The following is a 12,955-nucleotide window of genomic DNA, read 5'->3' as shown; positions in this document are numbered from 1 at the left end:
TGACATTTCATCATCACATCTCCTTAGGCTCTTCTGGGCTGTGATGGTTTCTCAGACTTTCCTTGTTTTTGATGACCTTGACAGTTTTGAGGAGTGCTGGTCAGCTATCCTTTTAGTTTCCCAGGGCTGCTGTGACGAAGTACCACAGACAGAGGGGCTTAAAACCACGCAAATGTATTCTCTCACAGTTCTGGAGGCAAAGTCTGAGACTAAAGTGTCAGCAGGGCCGTGCTCCCTCCAGAGGCTCTAGGGGAAAGTCCTTCCTGCCTTTTCTAGCTTCTGGTGGCTCTGTGTATCCCTGGCTTGTGGCTGCGTCCCTCCCGTCTCTGCTTGTGTCTTCACATGGCCATCTCCTCTTGTGTGTGTCTGTGTCCAAATTTTCTTTTTACAGAGACACCAGTTACACTGAATTAGGCCCGCCCAAATGACCTCATCCTAACTTGATTCTATCTTCAATGATCCTATTTCCAAAGAAGGTCACGTTCCCAGATACCTCTCCTAAAAGGTATTTTGTCAAACGTCCCTTGGTTGAGTTTTGTTTGATATTTTTCTCATGATTAGACTGAGGTTTAGATTTTAAGTCAGAGGAGCACAGAGGTGAAGAAGGTTTTGTCCCATTATATCAAGAGTACATGCCGTCAACATGGCCTTGGTCCCCTGAGTTAGGCACCCAATTCTTATTTATTTATTTATTTACAGCTGCATTGGGTCTTCGTTGCTGCACGTGGGCTTTCTCTAGTTGCGGCACACGGGCTTCTTATCGTGGTGGTTTCTCTTGTTGTGGAGCACGAGCTCTAGGCGCGCGGGCTCAGTAGTTGTGGCACGTGGGCTCAGTAGTTGTGGTTCGCAGGCTCTAGAGCACAGGCTCAGTAGCTGTGGCGCACGGGCTTACTTGCTCCGCAGCATGTGGGATCTTCCCGGACCAGGGCTCGAACCCATGTCCCCTGCATTGGCAGGTGGATTTGTAACCACTGCACCACCAGGGAAGTCCCTGGTTACTTTCATTATCCTTGGTATCATACCATTTCATCCACATCCTTGTAATATACAAAGACTCCCTTCTAAAAAGGATAACCATAATGCAACATTATCACATCTAAAAAAGTTAGCAATGACCCTTGGATATTTAATATCCAGTCAGTATCCAGATTTCCCCATGTGTCTTGTAAATGTCTTTTCTAAAGCTCCCCCGCCCCCCCGCCACCCTGCTGCGCTGCACGGCTTGCAGCTTTTGGGATCTTAATTCCTCCACCAGAGGTTGAACCCGGACCCTCGGCAGTGGGAGAGTGGAGTCCTAACCGCTGGACCGCCAGGGAATTCCCTAAAGCTTTTCATTTTATGATAATATTAGATTTAGAGAAAAGTTGCAGCAATAGTGCAGAGCTTCTGAACATCGTCCACCCACGTTCCTCTGATGTGAACCTCTTAGATAACCATGCTACAAGCCAGGTTATCAAAGCTGGGGAATTAACATCAACCATCATCCTATTACCTAACCTCTAGGCTTGTTAGAATTTGGCCAGTTTTCCCTCTCCTGTCATTTTTCTGGGCCAGGATTCCACATTGCACCTCGTCTTTGTCTCCTTGGTGACGGCTCCTCAGCCTTTGTCTGTCATGACCTGTTTAAGGAGTTCTGCCCAGAGGACTTCTCTGGTGGCGCAGTGGTTAAGAATCCGCCTGCCAATGCAGGGGACACGGGTTCGAGCCCTGGTCCAGGAAGATCCCACATGCTGCGGAGCAACTAAGCCCGTGCACCACAACTACTGAGCCCACGAGCCACAACTACTGAGCCCACATGCCACAACTACTGAAGCCTGTGCGCCTAGAGCCCGTGCTCCGCAACAAGAGAAGCCACCGCAATGAGAAGCCCGCGCACCGCAACGAAGAGTAGCCCCTGCTCGCCACAACTAGAGAAAGCCTGCATGCAGCAACAAAGACCCAATGCAGCCAAAAAGAAAGAAAGAAAGAAAGTTTAAGAAAGAAAGAAATTTATAAAATTAAAAAAAAAAGTTCTGGCTGGTTATTTTATAGAACGTCCCACAATTTGGGCTTGTCTGACGTTTGCTCATGATGTGATTAACGGCATGCATTTTGGGTGAGAATGCCACAGGGTCCCTCAGTGCATCAGCCGGGGGGGCCCATGATGGCAAAATGTCTCATCGCTGATGATGAAACGTCATAAGTGTTTTTTCCGCAGGTAGTTCCTTTGAGTCAGGACCCAAACAAAGCCCACACGTGGCATTTGGTTGCTGTATCTCTTAGTCTCTTTTCACCTATAACCATCACCCAGCCTTTTTTCTTTGCCATTTATTTGTTGAAGAAACCAGGTCCTTTATCTGGTAGAGTTTACCAGCCTCCTGATTGGGTGGGTTGCTTCCCTGGTGTGGATTAATGGTTTCCTCTGTCCCCTGTAATCCCTGTGAATCGATCTACCTAGAAACATGAGCGGACTTCCTAGGTGGTGTGAGCTCCCGACAACACATCTAGTTTGTTTTCTCTTTGTATCTCTGTCTCCCTGTCTTTGTCTCTCTCTCAGTGAGACATGTAACAACATTAACACCCAGTTGGTTCCCTCCCCCACCTCGTTAAAAATGACCAGTGGGTTCAGGTGGCACAAGTCTGATTCATTTACTGTGAAATTTCCCCATGAACCTCTCTCATAATGGCCTTAGTGGCCACTGGTGATCATTGCTTACATACATCATTAGGGGTTGCAAAAACGGTGACTTTGAACACTTTCATTTCTTCTGCATTTATTGTCTGGAATTTTTCTGTTAAAAAACGCAGCTCAAGCAAAAGAACTGAAAGCAGGGTCTTAAAGAGATATTTGTACACCCGTGTTCACAGCAGCATTATTCGCAATAGCCAAGAGGCGGGAGCAACCCGTGTCCATTGAGAGATGGATGGATAAATAAATATGGTTCACCCATACAGTGGAATATGATTCAGCCTTAAAGTGGAAGGAAATTCTGACACACACTACAACATGCATGAACTTTGGGACCTTATGCTCAGTGAAATAAGCCAGACACAGAAGGAGAAGTACTGTCTGATTCCACTCACAGGAGGTCCCTAGAGGAGTCACATCCACAGAGACAGGAAGCAGATGGTGGGGGCCAGGGGCTGGGGGAGGGGGATGGAGAGTCAGTGTTTCATGGGGACAGAGTTTCAGTTTGGGAAGATGAGAAAGTTCTGGAGATGATGGTGGGGATGGTTGCACAACAGTGTGAATGTATTTTTTTTAATTAATTTATTTTGGGCTGTGTTGGGTCTTCGCTGCTGTGTGTGGGCTTTCTTTAGTTGCAGCGAGCGGGGGCTACTCTTTGTTGCGGTGCGTGGGCTTCTCATTGCGGTGGCTTTTGTTGCAGAGCACGGGCTCTAGGCACGCGGGCTCAGTAGTTGTGGCTCGCGGGCTCTAGAGCATAGGCTCAGTAGTGGTGGCACAGGTGGCATCTGCCTGGACCAGGGATCGAACCCGTGTCCTCTGCATTGGCAGGCGGATTCTTAACCACTGTGCCACCAGGGAAGCCCCAGTGTGAATGTATTTAATGCCACTTAACTGTGCACTTAAAAATTGTTAAAATGGTAATTTAATGTCACATGTAATTACCACAATTTAAAGCAATTTTAAAAATGGAGTATGATTAAAAAAACATCTTTCCTCTATCAAGTAATTGGTTACCCAGAAGTAAAGGCTGTGCAGGAGAGACAGGGTAAATGCCTGATTCTTGACTTTTCTTTAGCAGTTTTCACAGTAATTTGTTACTTCCTCAATATCCACAAAAGATCACCAGAGAGTTTGGTTTTTTTTCCTTTTCTGTCACTATGAACTCATGGATGTAACATCTGATGTGTTTCTATCCACTGCATATCTTATTCTTCTCTTATGCCCACATTGTTTCATCTTTGGCCAGTGGAAACCTCTTTGAGTTGGCCCCTAAGTCCTTTTGATGTGACCCAGTGGCCTTAAGGGCTCATAGTTCTGGGGACTCCCCTGGCGGTCCAGTGGTTAAGACTGCATTTCCAATGCAGGGGCCATGAGTTCCATCCCTGGTTGGGGAACTAAGATTCCACATGCTTCGTGGTGTAGCCAAAGAGAAAAAAAAAAAGAGCTCATAGTTCTGGCACAGCACGAAGCTTTCTGCTCATTCCATACTTCACAGTCCCAGCCCTGAACCCGGCCATTTCTCCAAGGAGCCCTGCTTCCTTTTAACTGGAGATGATATTTAGAGACCATAATCTGACCACAAAGTTAGGAAATCTGCATTTTCTTCACTCATCTTTTTTTTATTTTTTAAATTTTTTGTGTGTGATATGCAGGCCTCGGGCCTCTCACTGTTGTGGCCTCTCCCGTTGCGGAGCACAGGCTCCGGACACGCAGGCTCAGCGGCCATGGCTCACGGGCACAGCCACTCCACGGCATGTGGGATCTTCCCGGACCGGGGCACGAACCCATGTCCCCGACATCGGCAGGCGGACTCTCAACCACTGCGCCACCAGGGAAGCCCTTCACTCATCTTTTGACTTTGAAAATATTTGACCTACAGAAGTTGCAAGACGATGACAATGAACTCCCACAGACCCTTCCTCTAGGTCAGGGGTCACTACCTGCTCTAAGCCTGTTTTTGTAAATAAAGTTTTATTGGCACACGGCCAGGCCCATTCATTTACACATGGTCCGGGGCAGCTTTCCTGATGACAGCAGTCATTGTGACAGAGACTGTCTGCCCCTCAATGCCAAAAATATTTACTATTTGGCTCTCTGCAGAAAAAGTCTGCAGACCCCTGAGCTAGATGCTCCCGCAGTTAACCTTTTGCTTTATATTTCTCTATAAACATAATCTAAAAGTATACAATCTATTCCATAAAGAATATACACATTTTTTATTCTTTTTCTTAATTTTTTTCTAAGTAATTTGAAAGTGGGCAACATCATGCAACTTGACTCCAAAAAAACAAAAATACAAACAAAACAAACAAAAAAACCAAATGTATTTCCTGCAAACAAACACCTCCTGTTATGTAACCAGAAGGTGTTGGTCAAATTCAGGAAATCTAGCACTGATACAATAATAGTATTTAATATACAGCCCATATGAAAATTTCACCAATCGTCCCAATATTGTCTTTTATAGCAACTCCCCCCTCCCCCCTCCCCTGTTGTATTCAGTTGGGGATCACTCATTGCATGTAGTTTCATATATCTCTGATCTCCTTTCTTCTGAGACATCTTTAGGCTTTTCTTATTGTTGTTGTTGCGTATGACCTTTTACAACCTGAGTCTTTCCAAGAGGCCAGGCCAATTATTCTGTGGGATGTCCCTCAGTGTGGGTTTGTCTGATGGTTCCCACGATCAGATGCAGGTGATCCACATTGGGCAGGAATATCCTAGAAGTAATGTGGCCTCAGTGCCTTGCATCAGGAGGCCCAGGAGGCCCAGGAAGCCCATTTTTTTTTCCCCATTCCCGGTGTGTTCACTTGGTGTCTTGGTTAAGCTGCTATTCACCAGGTTTCTAAGTAAGGCATTTTCCCCTTTGTAACTGATAAATCATCTGTAGGAAAACACTTTGAGATTATGTAAATATCCTGCTCCCCAACAAACTTCCACCTAATTACTTTAGCATCCACTGATCAATCCTGCTTGGATCAATTATTGCTGGGATGGTTACCAAATGGTGATTTTAAAAACTCTGTTATTGAGTCAGTGCCTGGGAGTGGGATTGCTGGATCATACGGAATGGTCATTCTTTTTTTTGTTTTTCCTAATTGTTTTTTAAAATACACATAAAATGAACTGTGTTGTACATTTCAGAGGTATGGTTGAATGAATACATTCGTCATTTTGCAACCGTCACCACCACCCATCTGCAGAACTCTTTTCACCTTGTAAAACTGAGACTCTGTCTGCATTGAACACTAACTCTAAGTCCCCCCCTTCCCTGCCCCTGGCACCCACCATCCTACTTTTTGTCTGTGTGATTTAAAAAAATATATTTTTTTTAATTTTATTTTTGGCTGTGTTGGGTCCTTGTTGCTGTGTGCAGGCTTTCTTTAGTTGCAGTGAGTGGGGGCTACTCTTTGTTGCAGTGCTCGGGCTTCCATGGCAGTGGCTTCTCTTTGTTGCGGAGCACAGGCTCTAGAGTGCAGGCTTCAGTAGTTGTGGCCCATGGGCTTAGTTGCTCCGCAGCATGTGGGATCTTCCTGGACCAGGGCTCGAACCCATGTCCCCTGCACCGGCAGGCTGATTCTTAACCACTGCGCCACTGGGGAAGCCCCATGTCTGTGTGATTTTAAGATTGTTCGTTGTTGATGCTCAAATTGTCTCAGGTTTGGTCAGCCTGTGTTTCTCCCATGGGTCCCCATCCTTCTCGGAGCCCTTCCTTACTCTCTGGTGCATCAAGACATTCCAGGCTCACCTTGTATGCTTCCTGCCCCATCCCTGGAATCAGCCATTTCTCCCTAGAGTCCTGGATCCCTTCTTTTTTGTTTTTTAGGGCATGATATTTAGAAGCCAAGATCTGGGTGCTAGGTGTGCTCATTCCAATTGGGTTATCTCAGTGGATGGAGTTAGGAAATTGATTTGTGTTTAAATATCAAGTCCACATGGATACTTTAATCCCATTTCATCCCTGTGGGGTTCTTCTATTTCATCTTTGCACCTTTCTCCCCCAGTGAACACCTGATTCCTAATAATATCAGCACACTTGCTACTTCGACACATTTGCTACTTCACTCAGTCCCACAGTACACGATAGTTTCAGAATCACTACATCTATGCCACTCCCAAAAACAAATGTACTGAACCAAGCTTAAATTTTTTTTTTTGCAGTTCCCTTTGCCTTTAGAGTGAGTAGTGTGTCCAAAAGTTGCATAAGCTGGTTCTTTTCTATTTCTGTGAGGTTATGTTTTTCATTTGACATACCGTTCAGTTCATTTGTTTTCTATTTATAGTCCATCTTAAAGCTTCTGTCCTCCATCGTTGTTGATTTAAATTTTTGTTGAATATAGAAAGCATTAACAGTTTAAAAACTATACAAAGAGGAAAACACAAAGGGTGTCATCCCCTCCTCTCTTCAGTTTCAATCCCATCCACTCCTGTAGGTAACCAATTTGATTGGTTCTTGGTTTATCTTTCCTTTTGCAAAAACAAGCTGTTATGTGGATATTTTACTCCCCCCTTCTTTACTATACAGAAGGTAACATACTACATATACTCTTGTACTTCCCCCTCAACTTAACAATACATCCTGGAAATCACCCCATTCTGCTCACAGAGATCACCCTCATTCTTTTTCATGGCTGCATAGTACTCCACTATGAAGTGCAGTGTGATGCATCAGCCTCTCTCCTGTGTACAGACATCTGGGTTGCTTCCAATATTTTACACTTACAAATGACAATGAATAACCTTCTGCATACTCACTTGTGTATCGTTAAAGCTGTGTTTTCAGGACAGATTTCTAGAAGGGGGACTGCTCTTCTGTAGCATGGTGATAATCGTAAGATTAAATAAGGTATAGTGCACATATGGCCTTTCACCCAGGCAGCAGGTAATTCATGGCAGAAGGTCACCACTGTTGGACAGCTTGGCCTCAAATTAGCCAAACTCTGCTCTCCCATAGCATTTTAATCTAGTTCTCAATTTGCTCTCCCAGCCTGGGGTGAGGGGCTCAGCTGGGGTTGGGGTTTAGTTGGGGTTGGGGCTCCACTAGAGTTGGGACTCAGCTTGGGGTCAGGGTTCAGTTCAGGGTCAAATCTCAACCAGGGTCAGGGGTCAGGGTTGGAGTCAGGCTGTGGTCATGGGCTCAGCCAAGGTCAGGATTCAGCCTGGGATCAGGGCTCACTCCAGGATCAGGGCTCAGTGTAGGACCAGGGCTCAGTCCAAGGTCAGGACTCAGCCTGGGATCAGGGCTCAGCTGGGGTTGGGGGTCAGCCTGGGTCAGGGATCAGAGTTGGGGTCAGCCTATGGTCACAGGTTCGGCCAAGGTCAGGGTTCAGCCTGGGATCAGGGCTCAGTCCCGGGTCCAGGCTCAGAACATGCCATGTGTCTCTCTGTGGTGGTCCCTCGTGAGGCCGGGACTGGGGCTCGGGTGCTCATCCCCTCCCCCCTTCCCCCAGCTGCCTGCACAGCCCCTCCTCTCACACCACCCCCCTTCAGATCCGTTTCTGCTTGGTCACCTCCAGTGACCAGATGCTGCTACTTCCCAGGGCGCCCCTCCCTCTGAGCTTCCCTGTAACTGTCCTGCTCCAGAGCTGAGCAATGAACTCAGGGTTCAGGGGGCCACAGTCCCTAGGCTGTCCTCAGCCCCTGTGTCCTGCCCACCCGCCACTCATGGGGGACACCAGAGCCCCTCAGACACCTGTGTCTCCCCGCTCAGACCCTGGCCAGGGCCGTGCCTCCCCCCTCAGGCCTCACAAACATCACTCCACCCATCATCCCCGACTTGGTGCCCACACACCTCCGTCCTCACCCTTCTCTGGTTGAGTCAGGGTGAGCCGGTGGCGGTGGGGTGAGCTCCCCACTTCTGTGAGCCCCTCCCCCTCCAGACGTGAGGTGCTGCCCTGGGTGGCGGTCCCCAGCAGCTCTGCTCCTAGCAAAGCCAGCTCAGGGGCAGGAGAGGCAACGGAAAACCTGGGGAGAGAGGGTCCCGCCACGGAGGCCCCGGGTGAATGTGTGGGTGCGTGGGATTCACCTCCCGGCTGTGTGCTCTTCCGTGGGACCCGGGACAGACACAGCCTCTCCAGGCCTCAGTTTCCCCTTCTGTGGACTGCGTGGTCCTGGCCCTGTCGTGAGGCTAAAACGGGGTGCATCTGCGGTATCGATGAGGAAGCTGGTGGTGCTCCTGTGTGTGCGGCCGCTTGACGCACACTTATTAAGCACCTACTGTGTGCCAGGCGGGCTTGGAGCAGTTGGGGAGCCGGTGACAGAACAGCGGGTCCTGCAGGGAGTAGGTCATGGGGGCGGGGAAGTCGTCCAGCCCGGGTGTCACAGGGGAACAGGTTTCCCCCGCTCTGGGACGGGGCGGGGACCCCACCCGTAATGAGGGACCGCGGGCTCGCAGCAGGCAGCAGCCGCAGCGCCCTCCGGGAGTCCGGGTGGGAAGCGACCGTTGGGATGCCCCTCCCCGTCCCGGCCTCACCCTCACCCTGGGGGTACCTTGAACATAACAGGAAATTTCAAATAACAGGAAACCAAGACTGGGCAAGGCGAGCAGCTCCACCCTGCCTGGGGCGAACCACCCCGGGCCTTAGTCTGCCCCCGGGGACCGCGATGAACGCCACGGGGGCCCCAACCGAGGCCCCCGAGTCCTGCCAGCTGCTGGCGGCCATCGGGCACAGCCGGCTCATCGTCCTGCACTACAACCACTCTGGCCGGCTGGCGGGGCGGGGTGGGCCCGAGGAGGTCGGCCTGGGGGTGCTGCGCGGGCTCTTCGTGGCCGTAAGCTGCCTGGTGGTGCTGGAGAACCTGCTGGTGCTGGTGGCCATCGCCAGCCGCATGCGCTCCCGCCGCTGGGTCTATTACTGCCTGGTGAATATCACGCTCAGCGACCTGCTCACGGGCGCCGCGTACCTGGCCAACGTGCTGCTGTCGGGGTCGCGCACCTTCCGCCTGGCGCCGGCCCAGTGGTTCCTGCGAGAGGGCCTGCTCTTCATGGCGCTGGCCGCCTCCACCTTCAGCTTGCTCTTCACGGCAGGCGAGCGCTTCGCCACCATGGTGCGGCCGGTGGCTGAGAACGGGGCCACCAAGAGGGGCCGCGTGTGCAGCTTCATCGGACTCTGCTGGCTGCTGGCAGCCCTGCTGGGCCTGCTGCCTCTGCTGGGATGGAACTGCGTCTGCGCCTTCCAGCGCTGCTCCAGCCTGCTCCCGCTCTACTCCAAGGGCTACATCCTCTTCTGCGTGGTGGTCTTCGCCTGCATCCTGGCCACCATCACGGTGCTCTACGGGGCCATCTTCCGAGTGGTGCGCTCCAACGGGCAGAAGGCCCCGTGCACCCCGGCCCGCCGCAAGGCTCAGCGGCTGCTCAAGACGGTGCTCATGATCCTGGTGGCCTTCGTGGTGTGCTGGGGCCCGCTCTTCGGCCTGCTGCTGGCCGACATCTTTGGCTCCAACGTCTGGGCTCAGGAGTACCTGCGGGGCATGGACTGGATCCTGGCGCTGGCTGTGCTCAACTCCGCGGTCAACCCGGTCATCTACTCCTTCCGCAGCCGGGAGGTGTGCCGGGCCGTGCTGGGCTTTCTCTGCTGTGCTTGTCTCCGGTTGGGACTGCGAGGGCCTGGGGACTGCCTGGCCCGGGCCGCCGAGGCCCAATCCGTCGCTTCCACCACCGACAGCTCGCTGAGGCCGAGGGACAGCTTTCGGGGCTCCCGCTCGCACAGCTTCCGGATGCGGGAACCCCTGTCCAGTATCTCCAGCGTGCGGAGCGTCTGAGCCCACGGTTGGAGCAGTGGTCCAGCCGCCGGGTGCATGCCCGGGCGCGCAGGGATGCAGCAGCAGGCAGGCTGGATGGAGAGGGAGGAAGAGCGCAGCCGGGGGCGTGCGTCCCATGGCCCTGCGATCCTCCCCGAAGCCTCCTGAGGCTGCTGACGCCGAGTGGATTTCCTACGGGCTCCGTGGGGCAGGAAGCAACGGGAGGAACAGAGAGCGCGCTGGAATGGGGATGAATGGGTCTGCTGTGTACGCCGCCCCCCTCCTGTGAGATTCTGAGGAAATCCCAGCCCCACAGTGGGCCTCAGTGGGGCTCCCAGGCTGCCAGGGCTAGGCTGGGTAGGGGGGTGTCTATGCCCTGGCAACGCGAGAGTTCAATGATAGGATGAGATGCTGCAGCCCCTTATTCACATGTGGCATCAGGGTGATGGGGTGAGGGCTGTGGGTCTGCTGGAGCTGTGCCTGCAGCACAGGGAGGGCCATGACAGCGCCCCTTCCTGTTCACTTCCCCTTTCCCTGCCCTATCTCTCATCTTGGGTCCTGGGCGGCCTCCTTCCCCCACCTCTGGCCTCTGCATCTCTTGGGACTCAGTCTGGAGACCAGCAGAGGGGGAGCCGACTGGCTCTCCTGACCTCGGGGAAATCTCACCCACTTCTCCCTTTAGCATTAACTGCCTCTTCCTTCCCTGTCTGTAAAATGGGCCTATAGCAGACGGAACCCACCGCAGGAGGCGGTCGGTACTCGCTCAGTGTTTTTGCCGTGGCGCGTGGCATCAGTGTGTTGACAAAACATTCAGCGACAGTGGAAATGTTCTACATCTGTGCTGCCGTATGGGACCCTCATGTGGCTACTGAGCCCTCGATAAGTGGCCTGTGCGACTCAAGACTGAACTTGGAATTCCTTTGCATTTAAACAGTCCACAGGACTTGCAGCAATGGTATGGGACAGCGCCGCAGGGGTACACCCTCCGGATGTAGCCACCTTTGGCTGGTAGAAAGTGCTCTCTCTCTCCATCTTCCTAGCCAAGACAGTGTCCGCAGGTCTTTCTGCCTCCATCTTGCCAAGTTCTTGGGTCAGCATCCTGTCTGCCACTCTGGATGGGATAGCTCTGTTCTGATCCTCCGTTTCTCCCCTGCAGGATGGGGGATGCGGCGATGGGAAACTGTTTACTGCGCTGTTTCAATAAAGCAGCCATTAGCCACACGTGGGTATGTAAAATTAATTAAAATGAATTTTTAAAATTCAGTTTCTTGGTGCATTTCTCGGAGCTGCCGTATCAAAGTATCACAGACTGAGGGGCTTAAACAACAGGAATGCATTCTTTCATGACTTCCCTGGTGGTCCAGTGGTTAAGACTCCGCGCTTCCACTGCAGGGGGCACAAGTTCGATCCCTGATCGGGGAACTAAGATCCTGCATGCTGAGCGGTGCGGTCAAAAAAAAAGAAAAGAGAAAAGAAATTTATCCTCTCATGGTTCTGGAGGCTGGAAGTCTGAGATCAAGGTGCCAACAGCTTTGGTTCGTTCTGAGCCCTCTCTCCTAGATTCTGGGGGTTTGCTGGCAATCTTTGGCATCCCTTGGTTTGTAGACTCCATTTTCACATGGGTTCTCCCTGTGTGCACATCTGTATGCAATTTTTCCCTTTTTATAAGGACACCAGTCCTATTGGATTAGGGCCACCGTATTCCAGAGGGACTCAGCTTAACTAATTACTCCTTTAACCATCCTATTTCCTAATAAGGTCCTATTCTGAGGTCCTCGGGGTTAGGATTTCAAGACATGAATTTTGGAGACACAATTCAGCCCATAACACTTGGTCACACTAGCCACATTTCAAGTGCTTGATGGGACATGGGACTTGTGGCTACTGTTTTGGACAGTGTAGACACAGAGCATGTCCATCATCACAGAAAGTTCTGTTGGACAGGACTGGAAAACGTTCCAAGCATGTATAAGCTGGGATACTTCTTACATTTTCCTGATTCCTGGTCCACGTGTGTTTATTTGGGACAGTGTCAGGCAGGGTGAGGTCTCGGTGGAATTCGGTGTGAGTGGAGCCTGGGCCTCCTTGAAGCTCTCAGCCTGCATCCTGGGCCTATGTGAGCTGGCCCTGTGGCCCCCTCTGCCCTGTGGGGTGTCACACTTTGCTTTGACTGAGCTGCACTAATTGCTGCTCCCTCCCATCTGGGGTCTTTGCACCTGCCTTTGTTGTCCCCAGTAGAGTGGCCTGCCTGGCACATGCCCTGCCCATCCTTCAGGTCTCAGCTTTAGCATCACCTCCTCCAGGAAGTCTCCCTGATTTCTCCTCCTCAGCCCTCTTCCGGGCTCCCACACCTGCGTGTGCAACTCCATCACAGATCCGATCGCGCCTGGTTACACATCCACCTTCTCCCCTGGACTTGGAGCTCCATGAGAGTGGAGGTAGTGACAGTGTTTGGGCCACAGCTATGTCCCTGGCACCCAGCACAGGACCCAGCAGATAGTAGGTGCTCCATGACCTAGAGTGTTGGGAGAACTAGTCCTAGCATCA

At 51.4% G+C, this 12,955-nt stretch overlaps 1 protein-coding gene across 1 annotated transcript; it reads left to right on the top strand.

Annotated features, from left to right (window-relative positions):
• Positions 1-9,040: 9,040 nt before the first annotated feature.
• Positions 9,041-10,429, top strand: S1PR4 (sphingosine-1-phosphate receptor 4; the record flags this gene model as incomplete). The annotated part of the gene is made up of 1 exon (XM_079704110.1): positions 9,041-10,429. The coding sequence occupies one exon, from the start codon at positions 9,041-9,043 to the stop codon at positions 10,427-10,429; it is 1,389 nt and encodes a 462-aa protein (XP_079560236.1).
• Between the last annotated feature and the right edge of the window lie 2,526 nt (positions 10,430-12,955).

Source organism: Hyperoodon ampullatus, assembly GCF_949752795.1.
Source record: "Hyperoodon ampullatus genome assembly, chromosome: 4".
NCBI classification, from domain to species: Eukaryota; Metazoa; Chordata; class Mammalia; order Artiodactyla; family Ziphiidae; genus Hyperoodon; species Hyperoodon ampullatus.
Note: the sequence above shows the minus strand (reverse complement) of the source record. Positions and strands in the feature narration are given on the sequence as shown.